The 15,434-nt window shown below is 38.8% G+C and overlaps 1 protein-coding gene across 1 annotated transcript in view; it reads left to right on the top strand.

Annotated features, from left to right (window-relative positions):
- The window catches only part of adgrl2a (adhesion G protein-coupled receptor L2a), a 77,308-nt gene extending 64,155 nt beyond the window's left edge, over positions 1-13,153 (top strand). The window contains exons 17-21 of the mRNA XM_079483455.1: positions 4,006-4,174; positions 4,257-4,385; positions 5,638-5,734; positions 6,923-7,051; positions 10,916-13,153. Of these exons, the coding sequence (XP_079339581.1) occupies positions 4,006-4,174; positions 4,257-4,385; positions 5,638-5,734; positions 6,923-7,051; positions 10,916-11,676 (1,285 nt within the window). The 3' untranslated portion in view covers positions 11,677-13,153. The remainder of the gene's footprint in view (positions 1-4,005; positions 4,175-4,256; positions 4,386-5,637; positions 5,735-6,922; positions 7,052-10,915) is intronic.
- The last annotated feature ends 2,281 nt before the right edge of the window (positions 13,154-15,434 follow it).

Genomic DNA, 15,434 nt, shown 5'->3' with positions numbered 1-15,434 from the left:
TTAAAGTATATTTAGTTGTGACGTTTATTTAATGTTTATCGTTTGAATATTATTTAATAGGAGTTTCATAACAGCATTGCAAAAATATAAGCTGGTTGATGTAATATTTAGCCTCATTTGGTTAACAGGAAATTTAAACACCTCCTCTCTCACATTGCGAGTTTGGATTTTGTTCCTTGCCTTAAAAGAAGTATGCTTAAAGTTTTATGAATTATATTTTATTTTATTAAGTAGATCTTAAGTATACTTTATGCATTTACATTCAGTCATTGAGAAGACGCTTTTATCCAAAGTGACTTACAGAGATTTCAGGGAACGATAAAGCGATATGTCATACAGGAGCAATAATACAATAGGTGCTAATACAAAGTGACTTGTTTCAACAAAAGCCAGAAGAATACCTGCTGAGAGAAAGAGAGAGGGGTAGTTCTTTTCATTTTTTTCATTTGTCTGTCAAGTATTCACAGAAGAGATGGTTTTAAGTAGTTTTTGAATGTTGTAATTATACTTATTTCAGTTTACTATTGACAACTTTGGCCTACATTTTAGCTCATAAAAGTATACTTTTAGTTTAATGGATACTTCAATTCCAGTGCATACAAGTTTAAGTGAATATCTTGTTTTTGTGCACTTTATAGTAGCATATTTTGTACGTTTATTAAAGTATAATTTGAAGTATACTCTCAGTAAAGTAATTGTTAAGCAGTTTTCATACTGTGCATAAGTATTATACATATTATTTTATGCTAGTAAATCTTAGTATCTTGATTAAATCATTGAGGACAACAATAAGCCCGATATACTTACACTTTTCTGACAGTATACGTCAAGTACAGTCAAGTGTAATTTAAAGTATATTTCTGAGAAGTTTGAAGTATTTCACACACCGATAGTATACTTTCATATTTGAGTACACTAAAAAGTACACTAGCACACAAAAATACATTAGTGCTCTATGGGGTGGGCGGAATGACCAAAAATCAATTCAACAAAACGAGTCATATTATTTTACGGTAACAGTCTCCCATTATAACTCTATATCTTCAACCCTTAGTTTTCTTAGATTTATTTAATTGATTTATTTATTACAGTTAAATAGTTAAAATGTAGGCAAGTTATGATAATGTACTAAGGATATCAGATTAAGTTTGATCGTAAGATTTTGGATTTATTTATATCCATCATCTGGCTATATCATATGTATACAGTATGTAGAACGATGGAAGTGTGACTTTATGTACAAACAATGAGAGTACAGTATATGACTGCGGCTTTAAACTGTTGTTTATGGGGTCTGTACTGTAGTTCTTCATCTCTTTTGTTTAGGTTTGTTTATTCTCGCGCTTGTCTTTGCACTGCGAGTCTGCGCGCCGAGTTAAGCATTGCTACTTATTCACTTATTCCGTCATACGGCCCAGCCCTAATGCTGTAGCACACTTGAGTGCCCTTTTACGTAAGGGATGTTTTTGTAAAGTATGAATCTTGCATGTGATGTGTTAAAGTAGTTGCATTTTATTCAACCTTTTAAACATAACACACAGCCGTTGGGTAAAAGTGTGTATTTAATTATATTTAACTATGATGCAAACATGAAGAGCAAACATGACAAATCTGTTGCTCATGGGGCATTGTGCTGGCCATATGTTGTGTAAATTTCTCTCCACCCATCACCACGGGGCAACATGAAACGGTCCTCTAAGCTCTGGGCTTATTGCGGCATGTTGCGTGCATGCTAATTTTCATTTTTCTCTGTTTCCCATTTCTCCTTGTTATTTCTCTGTCCTTTTCTCTCTTTCTCTGTCCTCTGTCTGTTCTCTTACCCAAACCAGTAATTATCGGGTCTGTGATGGCTATTATAATTCTGATTTGCCGGGGTAAGATTCAGTGTACATCGCACCTTACAGGGCAGCTCATAAAACATTACTGCCACCTTAAATATTGTAAAGAGACAAAGTACTGGAACATTTGACCTTAGAGAAACCCCTTTAGTGGAGCAGGCCCCAAAAGCGCACAATGGTGCAGATAAATCAAAGTTTTATACGGCTGTAGCGTAGAGAAAGAAAGAAAAATGTGGTGGTAACGTTTTATGATGAATCTTGACACGCAGTCATGAAATGTTTTAAAGACGGCATGAAATCAAATTTGCTAGTCATTTTTCTAGAAACAATAATATATATTTTTTTATTATTTGCTTTTCACTCAAATGTAATTTACTGTTATTGTCTATGCTTCTCAACCAAGCAAACCGATGTGTTCCCAGCTTAATTGGACCAATGAGCATTTGCTATGCAAGAAAGTGGGTGGGGCTAGCCAATGCAATTCTGCAGATTAAAACAAATTTACCGACTAAATTTAAAGTAAAACATTTGACACAAAGCAGTGAACGATAAAAGCACATTGTTCTGTATCTAGAAAAAAATATTTCTTAATGTAAAATTCTTAAATCAAGATTCATTTACTTGACAAGGAAAGTCACCGAAGATTTTTTTCTTGTTTTATGAAAGAAAATATAAGAATTAGTTAGACAAATAAAACAAGACATAACGTCACATTCACAAATATCCGGTTTCAAAAATCAAAATTCCAGAAGTGCGTTGAATTGCGATCGTCATTTCATGTTGTCTTTAAGAATCCATAACCTGGACAAGTACGTTAATTCATCACATTTTGTTTTTTCTCACCCAGAAATCAAATTCAAAATGTAACTCTTTTTGTCCAGCTTTATTTGCTTATTTCCGTCTTTAGAATTCTTACTTTTGGACCTCTATGCTAACCCAACTGATTTGCCTGATATAATGTTGTCTCTCTCCTCTGCTGGCCGCTCTCTCTAGCTATGAAGATAATAAACCATTTATCAAGTAAGAGCGTTAGCTAGACGTCTGTGCAACAGCCTCATGGTCCCCCCCTTCATTTTACTGTACTGTCTGTTTGTTGGGTTCTTCCAGAAGTGTGTTTCTCTGTGCTGCCCATGTGCGCTGTCTGTTTGGCTTTACTGGTTTCCTAACGTTAATGCCGCTTCGGGCCTTCATACATTGTCCCCCCACTGTGTTTTGAGCTTTATACTCTCATTCTTCTCATATTCTACATACCTACCAGGGCCGGTACTAGGCCGGCTCGACTGGGGGGAGCAATCATATTTCCTGGTTGGGCAGATATTTAATCATAGTTCTTTTATTTTTTATTTCTGACAAATCATTATTTCATAGATTATACAAATAAGCGTTTATTCAATATTTAATAATTTTTTTATATTTTATTTGTCAGCTGGATATTTTTGGAGGGCCCAAGAACATCTGGCGGGGGTTGTGCTCCCCTAGTCCACCCTAGACCCAGCCCTGATACTCCTCATTTGACATCAGCGTTATGCCTTTTTACCCTTTAACACTTATATCCCAATGCTCCCATACTCTCATATCCCACACCCATCCTACCCCATACCTTTATACCATAAACTTTCCAACATGCCATCATCCCAATCCCTTCTTACACCCTGATATCCTTATATCCCCTAACCATTTTCATATCCTCACATTCCTCATGCCTTCACATCATCTTTTCTCATTTAATCTCTCATCTCTCTTCTGATTAAAGCAAGCTCTCTTTGGTTCCTTTGCCAGCCGAGATCTGTTGTCAGTGCCGCCTTCACTAAAACGGACCAATCAGAGATGATTACGGTTTCTTTCTCCCCTCTGTCTGAATGCAGCCTAGTACCATGCGTCTTTTACCCAGTAGTGTGGCATGCAAGACAAGTCTCCACACTCCACTGCCTCAATACTGATTAAAACCTTCTTTATGATAATCCCCCTTTCATACGGGATTGATTAAATTTCCAGCGATGTCTTCCACTGCATTTCCCATCTACTTGTGCCTAACATGTCAGTACAAATTATTTTCAGGACCTGTATTTGACCGTATGACTAATATTGTACTTGCAATGCATTTTTGTTTGAGAAAACGTCCCTCCCTCCCTCACGCCGTTTGTTTGTCTCTCGTTTGCTCTTTAAGGTCGTGGGTCATGGGCGGCTTTGCTCTCCTCTGTCTCCTGGGCCTGACCTGGACGTTTGGGCTGTTCTTCATCAGCGAGTCATCTGTGGTGCTGGCATACCTCTTCACCATCTTTAACACCTTCCAGGGCATGTTTATCTTCACCTTCCACTGTCTCCTTCAGAAGAAAGTGAGTAGTTCTCGATATACACAGACTTTAACGAGACGTGCGCTAAAAAGCTCATGCAAAAACACGTCGCTTTGAACCGCAGGTTCGGAGAGAGTACAGCAAATGCCTCCGTCACACGTACTGCTGCACCGGGATACCGGCAGAGAGCTCTCACAGCTCCACAAAGACATCGACGACGCGGACAAGCGCTCGCTATTCCTCCGGTACTCAGGTACAAACATTCCTGACCCAGTTTCACTGTTTTAGTTTCCACAGGTTTGATGTGACTTTCAGCTATGAGAGAGGTTGCATAGCGGAAGAAAAATTGAGAGCGTCTGCTAGGGGGCATCCTTTATGGGTTTTGTTTGTTTCTCAGCTGCTACGTGATGCTAGTTGTTTACTCGCAATGTTTTACATTTTAGATTTTGTTTGAGTGTAACTTTCGCTTTGCATGTCGTAGTGTATCGTATCATGTGCTGAGCGTTCAGGTACGCTATAACACATGCCATTTCCACACAATTTAAACTATTTCCACGATATAGCAACCTTAATTAACTTAATGCTTGAATGCTTCATTGCTGTATGAAGTGATTTCTAATAATGTAAAATGTACGAATGCATTTTTATAGAAATATTAATTAAGCAGGCAAATGTATTAAGGTGGAGCGATTTATAAGAAACGCTGTCGAAACGGAATGAAACAGAAATTGTATAGTGATTATCTTCTTTTCCGGTTAGTGGCCAACATACGAATGAGATCGCTTCTGAACTTAGAAAAAAATGTTGGGCGGGAGTTGATTTCGCCAATCGAGAACTGATTGGATCATCGACCAATCATCAAGAAATGAATCATTGTTTGCCCCGCCCCCTCACCTTTATTTCTGACAGGAAGTGAAGAGAGGTTGTTTTGAAGGGGGAGGACCTTAGCTTTTTTTAATTAAAGATTGTGAGGGAACATGAATTTAAAAAAAATTAAGTGCACTGAAAAGGTATTTATAAAAAAACATTCATTTCAGTTTAACGGTGACTTTACCAGCCAACGGTGACTTTACCTTTTTTGTAAATATCTTCAACACGTCAATTCTGTTTATGTCTTGAAAAAACAAATGTGTTTGCACTTTTGTTATTTTAGGGGCGGAGCTATAAAGGCAGTGGTGTGTTTGTTAACCTCTTTTATATATCGACATTGTTTCTCATAAATAACTTACTGCGCCTTTAAGTTCAAGATATCCAGTTGTGCTTATTATGAACAGCCTGCTTCATACCGGGGTTAATGGATGGCCTCCGTGTGTGCCGTGCTGTAATACACTATGTCGTTTTTATTGACCAATCGGCACACGGGACCAGTCAGTTATGTAATTTAATCAACGTTGTAATGCAATTGTCAAAATACTCAAATTGCAAAAGCGAAACTCTGGCCCCAAACAAAACACAACAATTATCTTTGAGTAATTGTGTTTCACGGGCGTTTGTTCATTTAACAGAGTCGAATCAGAAGAATGTGGAACGATACAGTGAGGAAACAGTCTGAATCTTCTTTCATCTCAGGAGATATCAACAGCACATCAACACTGAATCAAGGTCAGTCCCGAATCACCAACAGTTCAAGTAGATTTCATGGAAAAGAACAGGACGAGAGACAATGATATGCATTCATTCGGCAATGTTTAATTGAATCACTTTGGTCATAATAATGTTGGAGTATGTTATTTAGTGCATATTTAATCATGGCAATGTACAGACAACAATACTGGAGCCATTAACTGTCATTGTGCAAAAATGAACTATTTGTATGGAATATGGATGCTCATCTTTTTGTGCCATGTTCACTAAAGAAATTTAGCAAATCTGTAAACAGGGCAAACGCAATTCCTGATCTGATGTAAATTTTTGTTAGTGAATTTCCCCCTGAAAGTCTAGTCACAGAAGATCAGACAAGCCCATATTGGGTCTGTTTTACACACTCCCAATAATGAATCAGTAAAAAACATGTTGTTTCAAGGATTTAGGAGAAAAAACTGTCATTTATTATTTAGCCAGGGCCGAAATGCATGTGATGAGAAGATGATGCTCAACTCTAGATGACCTGCGGTAAGGTTGTATTATTCAGAGCCGTTTGCTTTGGCTTGCTCTAAACCACTCAGCTGCCTTCATGCATGCATTTTGTTCACCAAAACGGCCAAACAAACAAAATAACGCTGGTATCTCTATTTCTGCGCTTCAATGTCCTCGCACACAAACAAGAAGGGAGAAAAAGTGTAGTTTTAATTTAGATGGCCGAACTCTTTTGCCAAAAGGCTGGAATATAAAAACCTAGTACGCTGATCCCATTTTCAACCACTTCTACTATTTATGCTTCGCGCTAACTTGTGTAATGTGATTTAAATGTAATTCTGTGTTTGCAGGATTGTAAATGCCTGATAAAAGAGTAAAACACAGTTTAACATTGTATTTACTGTATGTCGTATAAGGTTGTTGAATACATTTTGTGGAGTCGAAGTATTTGACGGACCTCTTAACAACTAAAGGAGTCTTAGGCTGAATTTCATAGGCTATTTTTGCTTTTAAACGGCCGACGTTCATTTCTTAAAAAACAACAATTAATTGAACAAGTCGAGTTGCTTTAGTTAAAATCCTAATATTTATGTAGCTGGCGTACGTGTTTGCTCAGTTTCAGAAACACATCCTCAGCGTATTTTGTACGTGACATTTTTTAATGGACGTCTCAGGTCATGATATTGTTTGTCGTCTTGTGTTTTGTCGCTTCAGGAATGACGGGCAATTATCTTCTTACTAACCCTCTGCTGAGACCGCAGGGCACTAATAACCCCTACAACACATTACTGGCTGAAACTATCGTATGTAACACGCCGACGGTACCGGTCTTTCACTCACCAGGTGTGACTACTAATCGCTACACTGTCTCTTGCTCTTTCTGATCCGAAGCATGTGCTGCTATGAAGTCTTATAAAGACTGTGTAATAGCAGCTCCTCTATGCTGAGAAATCACCCCGACGAATCAGAGACGGTTCTGGACGTTTGGCAGAAATTGCCTGTGATGATTCGATTGGCTGCTCAGAGCTCAATGGGGGATTTAACAGCATTGGGGATGTTTCAATGCATGGTGCTTTTGTGATGTACATGAAAGTATGTGGAGATATGAATGTCATTGCATTATGATGTTTTGCTGTCTGATGCCATGACATTGAAACTTAAATGTATCTTAAAGCTGCAATCCGTAACTTTTTTGGTTAAAAAATAAATTGCTTTTCAGCAGGTAGAGTACATAAAATCGACTTGCCTTACGATATTTATTTTAAATTCATGTAAAAGTGAATTTGATTCATCAAACATAAAGAAACAGAGATGGCGATAGAGAGGCAAAAGTAATGAATAAGCAGCTTTAAGTGACCAAAAACATTCAAAGAAAAAATGATATATGGTATAATATCCTCCTTATAATTGTGTTTAATGAATTCAATTGTAAGTAGCGTATGTGGTGTAACCTGGGTTTGCATGACACTGACTCTCATCTTTTCTCTTCCCTTCCTGCACTCACTCAGTGACCTACAGAGAGACAAGTATGCCATCACTTTTACATTTGCCTGTACGCTGTAATGATTTTAGCAGCAGTCTCGGCTCGCGCACACTCCGTTCTCATCAACAGATCATTCACATACTGTTAGCACATGATTCAAAGATCATTAGAATGAGCAAATGTTAGCGACCATGCGCCGATATTCTCATCATCGCTGCATTTCTCCGGGGTGCTGGCACGATGCATGCACGTCGCAACCATTTTCCTGAAGTTTAAATGCACATGCATCATTTTCAATGAAGATTTTTACTAAAAGCGGCCGCGGAGTGCCTTCTCTCTTTGTTTGGTTAAAATTCAAAACAGAAAATTGGACGTCGAGTTGAATTCATCCAAAGAGTTTCTGCGCATTTGAATGGCTGCAGATGTTGAGACGAATGTCTTCAACATAAAAAGATTTCTTGTTGAATTCTTCTCTGTACTTTGGAATTAAGCAATAACACACAAGAGGCCACGTGTTACAGTGATTTACCGTGGTACACTGTGTTCTGCAGCACAAGGCTTAGTGACGTTTGTAAGAGAAAATGCTTTTCTTTTAACCGTGGTAAAGGTTTATCACTGTAATGTGCGCCATTTTGCGGAAGCATTGATAAAAGTATTACACTGCATATGATCAAAAATACACTTTTTTTGGCTGTAATTACAATTACAAATTCTTTATCATCGCAACATTTTGTATACGCTGAAGCAACTAAAGAAACATCATTTAGTTTTGGTTTTCTTTATAAGATCATTCTACATTATGTAAAGAACATTCTGTGAAAATATTCCCTTGATGTCCTTAGTATTCACATCTGTATTTAATATTTATATATTTAATATTCAGTAAGAGTACACAAACATTTTTGTTATTTTTTTGTGCAAAATAAAACCTGTCAATAAAATAATTCATTTGAATAATTATCATATTATGAATAGAAACACGAGTAATGTATCTCCTCGTGTGTCATGTAATCTATCCCTTATAGTAATGAAGCTAATTCGCGACAATTTCCCACTTTTCTCGTGTCAGTCAGCCCCACCTAGTTAGCCACCACTTTAAATATGCACGACTTCATTTGATATCAGGTTATAAATATATAAATGTACATACACACGTGGCCTGTGTATTAAAGTCGTGTTGAGTGACACGAAAAAGCGCACACGAGTCAATAGATTCCAAATTTCCTCTGGGTTGAATAAACACACATAACCCATTTTCGTCATTACATTTAATTTGATGCTTTTTATGGTGAGACTTTGGCCTGAATTTAACAGACAGGGTCACATATATTTCCAAATATAATTTATAAACGGGTATACCACAGTCAAGAAACAACACAAGCTTTGTTTAATTTAATATAGCGTATATTCTACCATTGAATATTGCAGCATTTATTTAAATACATAACAAATACATTTCATAGCAGTTTTATGTTTCTATAAATGGAAATGTTGTGCCACACAGGAACAGGTTTACACATTTAACATAAACTCATATCCAAGTAATCTTACCTATACACATACCTTAGATTATAACTGCGTCTCAAACAGCTTGGATTTGGCGACATCTAAAACAATTTACAAAAGTCGTTCGACCCAAATGGACAGTCAAGAGTATCATTTTTTTCCTAAAGATGTATATTTACTGTAAAAGCATGTTATTGGTTTATTTTTATGTATTCGTTTTCTTCTGGCACCCTCTTTTCTTTAATCTGCCTCAATGTTTCCCGTTTAACACATCTGTCTGTCTCTTTATGAGTTGTCTTTGGTAAAGTACCCTGTCACTAAAAGCCCCCCTGTTCCCTCAGTCCTCGATATCCTGATTCCTCAAATGACCGTCCCTCTTTTCATCTGCCGTCTGCTTTCTTTCTCTCTTCTCATTTCTTTGGAGAGCCTCTGAAAACCGTCCGCGTCCCGAGCTCTCTTCAGACGCAGTTTAACATTATCGCATATCTCACGTAGACCACCGGCGTCCTCCAGCGCGCAAACCAGCTGAAATGACCACGTGACGAAAAACCCACACCCGTGACATTTAACTGAGGGAAAAGGCCTTAATTGTGATGTTAATTTCGTTTGCTGAACCCCTTTGCTTGCGCTAACGTTGTAATTTTGCTTTCCTTCCGTGAGTGACGGCTCATCATGTTGTACAATAAATCATTCTTTTTGTTTTGTGTTCTTTTCGTTCATCAGCAGCGCTCAGGTCTGCTGGCCTGAACAGACAGACTTGATGTGAGTTGCAGAGTGAGTTTTCTCTCTCCTGTCTGTTGGATGCTCTCGCTTCTGTCGGCTCCCTGTAGTGTGAGAAATGGCTGTTTGTGTTTTCTCTAATTTGGCTTTTTACCGTTTCTTTTCCCCCTCCTCCCCCCACCTTCTATCCGCCTCAAACGAAAGTTGATCGTGATGAATTCTGTGAGCGTCGCCACTCTCCCATCTGTGAATACACATCTGTGTCTCTGTATCGTCTGTGTGTGTGTGTGATGTTGCGAGTCATTTTTAATGCTGTTTGGGATGCAGATGAAATCAGCTTTTCGAAATTGTTCAGAATCGTTTGATTGAGAATAATTTGGAACCACAAATTCCAGGGGGAGTTCGCGAGGAATCGGTTGCGCTCATTTGTTTTTGCGTGCGCCGTCGACGTCATTTCAGCACCTGTATCGCAAATAGATTATACGACGATATAAACAAGGCCAAAAAATCGGTGCCGATCAGCGTCCCCAGATTTTTCATCCTGCAAAGTGCTCAATTGTAGAGAATAAAGCAGATTTCAACATACTTTACTAGGAATATTACTTCTCCATTGCGATCCAGACGCCTGAATTGGATATGTGCCCAGTTTTAACACTGATGTCTGCCAATTTTGCTTGCCATAATCATTAGATGTACACAGATTTTCTTTCGTTGTTTCCAAATACCTCCTGCCTTATTTTTGTAATAGCGCAAGGTGAATTAACGTTAATCTAAAGCAATATTAACCTCATTTGTTATCGCCGACCCTGAAAATAATGACAATTGTTTGGTAAATGTTCTGACAATAGGTTAGTTAACTGTTGTGAATTCCCCCCGAATTGTCAGATTTCATAGTTATAATAGAAAACGTGGGCTCTAAACAGCATTAAAAAAATGTAGATTTCGTTTTTACGCAAGCAAACGTGACTAAAGTCGTTCTTCTCGTTGTGTTTTTACAGGACACTCGGTGATCAGCGGCAGAGACATGAACACCTTCGGTACTCTTCCACTCAACGGGAACTTTAATAACAGCTACTCACTTCATAACTACGGCGACGGCGTGCAGGTGGTGGATTGCGGGCTCAGTCTCAACGACACGGCCTTCGAAAAGATGATCATCTCTGAGCTTGTGCACAACAACCTCAGGGCCGCCGAGTCGCGAATCAGCACCAAAAGGGGAGGCGGGATCGGCAGAGGGGAGCAGCCCGTCATCGCCGAGACGTCGTCCCTGGTGCAGGTGGGCGGAGACAGCGAAATGGGGGGTCTGGGGCTGCACCACACGCACCCTCGCACGCTAGAAGCCCCCCTCATCCCCCAGCGAACTCACTCGCTCCTGTACCACACGCAGGAGAGAGCGAGGCCCGCCACGGACGTTCCGCAAACCCACGGCTTCATCAGCCAACTACCGCCTCCCGCCGAGACCGCCCTGCCCTCCCCCAACAGAGACTCAGTGTACACCAGCATGCCAAACCTCAGAGACTCGCCGTTCTCGGAGAGCAGCCCGGATGTTGGGCAGGACCTGTCGCCCTCCAAACACAGTCCGAGCGAGGACATTTACTATAAAAGCATGCCCAACCTGGGGTCCGGCCAGAATCTGCACGCGTATTACCATATGAGCAGAGACAGTAGCGAGGGCCTCATCGTCCCCGTCTCGATAGACGACTGTGTCCCCGAGGGGGACGTACGGGAGGGACAAATGCAGCTGGTCACAAGCCTTTAAAGCTGGTCATTTTCAAACGAACTGCAAGCACCGCCCACTATGTACACAGCCCCGCCCATCCACCGACAGCCAAGAGATCTTCCTGTTTTTAGCCTCCCACATAACTGCACATATGCTGGAGATGAACTGCTGCAGTCGGATGAGTTATAGCCGGCCCAGATGGAATCTTTTTTTTGGGGCGGGTGGAATTCTGTGCAATGTATTAAACAGAGTAAAAATTCATTTCTTAATCAGTATTGTTGTCCTGTTTTCCAGTTCACGATAACTTGAAAGGCTATTTTGTGATTTTATTTGGATCCATCTCACCCATTGGCAACTATATAAAAAAAACAATTGAGTAGAAAAAATAAACCAAATTGATGTTTTGTGAAAGAAAACGCACACAATATTCTATCTTATGTAAATTGAAATTCTTTTAGATATTTATACTGGAAGCAAGACAGAAATGCTGTTCAAGGAAATGATATTTTTGCAGTCGCTTGTCGGTAGATGAATAAATGATCGAATTACCAAGAATATTTAATAAACAAAACACTCAAGGGGTGGGGAATGTGTTCAACTTTGTGACAACGTTCCAGTTCTGTGGAAATCTTAGAAGCTGTCAGCGTGCACAGATTCCGTGTGGGCCGGGTTATAAGAATTCCTTTTCACAAAAAAACATAAAAGCCAACCAAAAAAATGATACAGAGTTCTTGTTCCGGTGCATACTTGCATACATAAAGGTTGTACATATGTTCACATTTCTCTTTAAAATGCATTTTTTTATTATTATAATTATTATTCAAAAATCCAAACCCTAAAGACATGCAGAGATTGCCCTGCTTGAATAAAATTTTGCTGGCCGGATCTTTATCACAACCATCAACAAATCTCACATGACCACTAGCGATCAAACCCCAGGCCTTATATTTTCTCAGTCTTAATTGAAAGCATAGGGGGTTATGATATAGCAAAGAAAAAAAATATATATTTTGTTGTATGGATTGTGTAAAATACAAATAAATAATGGCAAGCCTAAATGTAAAGAGTTTTTGAAAAGATGACTGTACAAAGTTTTGAAGAGCGTTTAATGGATTTTACCAAATGCACGAAAAGCAATGGCGACGCCAGGTGCTGATCCCTTCCTGAAAAATATTTTTTGCTGCTTTTGATTCATTTAGATGTAGATTCCCAAGATCTTGTGCCTTGCACAAATTTATTTTGTGCAAATCTGTGCAACGCATGAAATATGTAGCGATCGGAGGCCGCAGCGTGGGACGACGCATCACCGCAGCTGGGGTTGGATATTTATTTATTAAATTATTCTGCGAAAAATGATAGTTTGAGAATCTTTTTGTGAATATTTTACAGCACTGGTTGACGTATTTCATTCTCATAAGCATTGTTAAGGAACCCATCATGATAAACATGTTAAGGAGCCCGTTATCGAAAGGATGTAAAGTTCAACACTTGTTTAACAATAAATAAATGTGAATTTTTGTCTAATGAAGGTTAAATGGCGTTTTTATTTATGCACTGGTGATGTGTCTGTGTGTGACAGAATGTTTACCTGATGTTGCGTCTCGGCGGTTTGCTCTGTTTATTCTCTTTAGATCAGTGATGCACGTGAAAGTGAAACGCAATGTAAGCTGATACATGTGCTGCAATATAAACCCTCATCATGAGCCCGTGAACAGTGTGCTCCAGCGAGAGGCCAGCGCATGAGGGATGGCGAGAACTTATACTGCACTACACTGCAGTTTGTAAAGTTCTGCGCTTGTCTCTCTTCACTTTAAAAGAAGTTTCAAAAGCTATGTAACTAACATTTCAGAAGTTTCTCTATGAAAGAAAGCCAAAGTACTTTGTGTCACATCACATACAAAACAATGAAAATTAGGATTCATGGGCTGCTCATGGGTGTGATGTGCACGGATAGTTTTGTATTGCATTTTAATTGAAGGTTATATTACGAACATGAAATCAAAATTGAAGACACAATGAACAGAGAAATGACATTTCTTTGGCAGATGTTTAATAACTTAGATGTCCTTATTTGTCACCGATGCTCAAACCTTCCCTCCAAGAGATTTTATAACCCATAATATCTCGTAGGACAGAAACTGCTGCCTCTTTTGTTTCACTCTGAGCAATGTGATGCAAATTAGCATGTTTTTTGAATATTTCAGGTTCAGGCTTTGAAAAACCATTCAGGGACACAACACGTTGTCTTCAATGAATCAGGTTTGGAGCACAACCTTGAATGCAGGTGAGTATTGATCGGATATTGCCTTGCTGGTGGCGAGAGGGCGCCATGTGACCGGGCGAGCAGGTGATCACGGCAAATAATCTCTCTGTGGTTTTCTTTGGCCTTATTGAGTTTCAGGCTGAGTGTTAGAAGTCGCTTATTATACGGCATTGATACAAGGCAGCTGGGATTCATCAATGCGACTTGAAAAAAATCTGCTTGCATTTGAACGATCTGTTGATGGTTATTAGAAAAGAGTCAAAGAATGAAAATGACTTCAGGGTACATTGAATATTTTATAGGAGCAAGAAGGATTACAGAGTTTTCGCTTTTCAACATTTGGCAAATGAGTCACTTTCTGTTTGTTTGAACATTGACTGAAGTTTGCTGATTAAAGGCGACTGTATGTTAACAACACAAAACACAAAATCTGCACCCTTCTGCAGGTGTGTCGAGCAAGTTACCTTTTTAAGTGCTCACTCAGATATCATCGCACTGAGATGAAATAAAAGTGATCATTTATTAGGCAAACGTTTCTCTTTTAGACAGAAATCAAATTTAAAATACATTTCAATAGAAACATTTACTCAATGTGACACAAAATTTTTAAATAACAGACTATAAGTTATGTATTGAAATGTTGGTCTGAAGGATGTATTGGCCAAACGTGTTGTACAATGGTTGCCTTTAATGCCCCCTTAGGTTCGATTAGAAGTATTTGAAAGAGTGTGTCGCAAGGCATATCATTAAAATAAAATAGCTTCTGAAACATCAAAGTTAAAGAGATATTTCACCTTCATGTCATTCCAAACAAACATGACTTTATGTCTTCTGCAGAACACAAAAGAAGCCAAACAACACTGAACCCCATTGACTTCAACATATCTCAATATATCGTCTTTTGTGTTCCACAGAAGAAAGAGTCACATACAGTACAGGTTTTGATCAACATGAACATGAATAAATGATGAAAGAATTTGTATTTTAAATACTTTAATAGTTTAATAACAACTCGCTCCATAAAGTCTACAGAGAATTGAGCTGTGAGCAGGGCCGCATAAAGATTGTAATGAGACCCTGGGCTTCACCTCTTGAGAGGCCCTACATCCACCAGAAGTACAGCCATCACTCCCCCAAAATTTTAATAACCACATATATTTTGCAGAAATAAATGCCATTAACAACATATCGAAGTCATGTTAAATGTACAAAAATATCACTGCATTAACTATAATAATAGTCCTATAATATTATTAATATTATCATATTAAAGTTTTTTGGAAACATGATTTTAAAGAGTTTAAATAGCAGTAGGTTCTGTTACACTAAGTGAAAATAGCAGCATTTTTTGCGATTTTGGGGCAGGGATTAGCGAAGTCTGCAGCAGGAGAGAGAGTTGGAAGATGAGCGGTGAGGGTCAAGTGCAAATAACACACACCTGTTCTGTTGCAGTGAGTGGCTTCGGGAGCTCGGAGGAGAAGAGCAGCCAAAAAGCGGAAAGCTGAGAGAGAGGGAAACTCTGGGTTTCCGTTTC

The sequence above is a fragment of the Barbatula barbatula genome, assembly GCF_947034865.1.
Source record: "Barbatula barbatula genome assembly, chromosome: 20".
Taxonomy (NCBI): Eukaryota; Metazoa; Chordata; class Actinopteri; order Cypriniformes; family Nemacheilidae; genus Barbatula; species Barbatula barbatula.
Note: the sequence above shows the minus strand (reverse complement) of the source record. Positions and strands in the feature narration are given on the sequence as shown.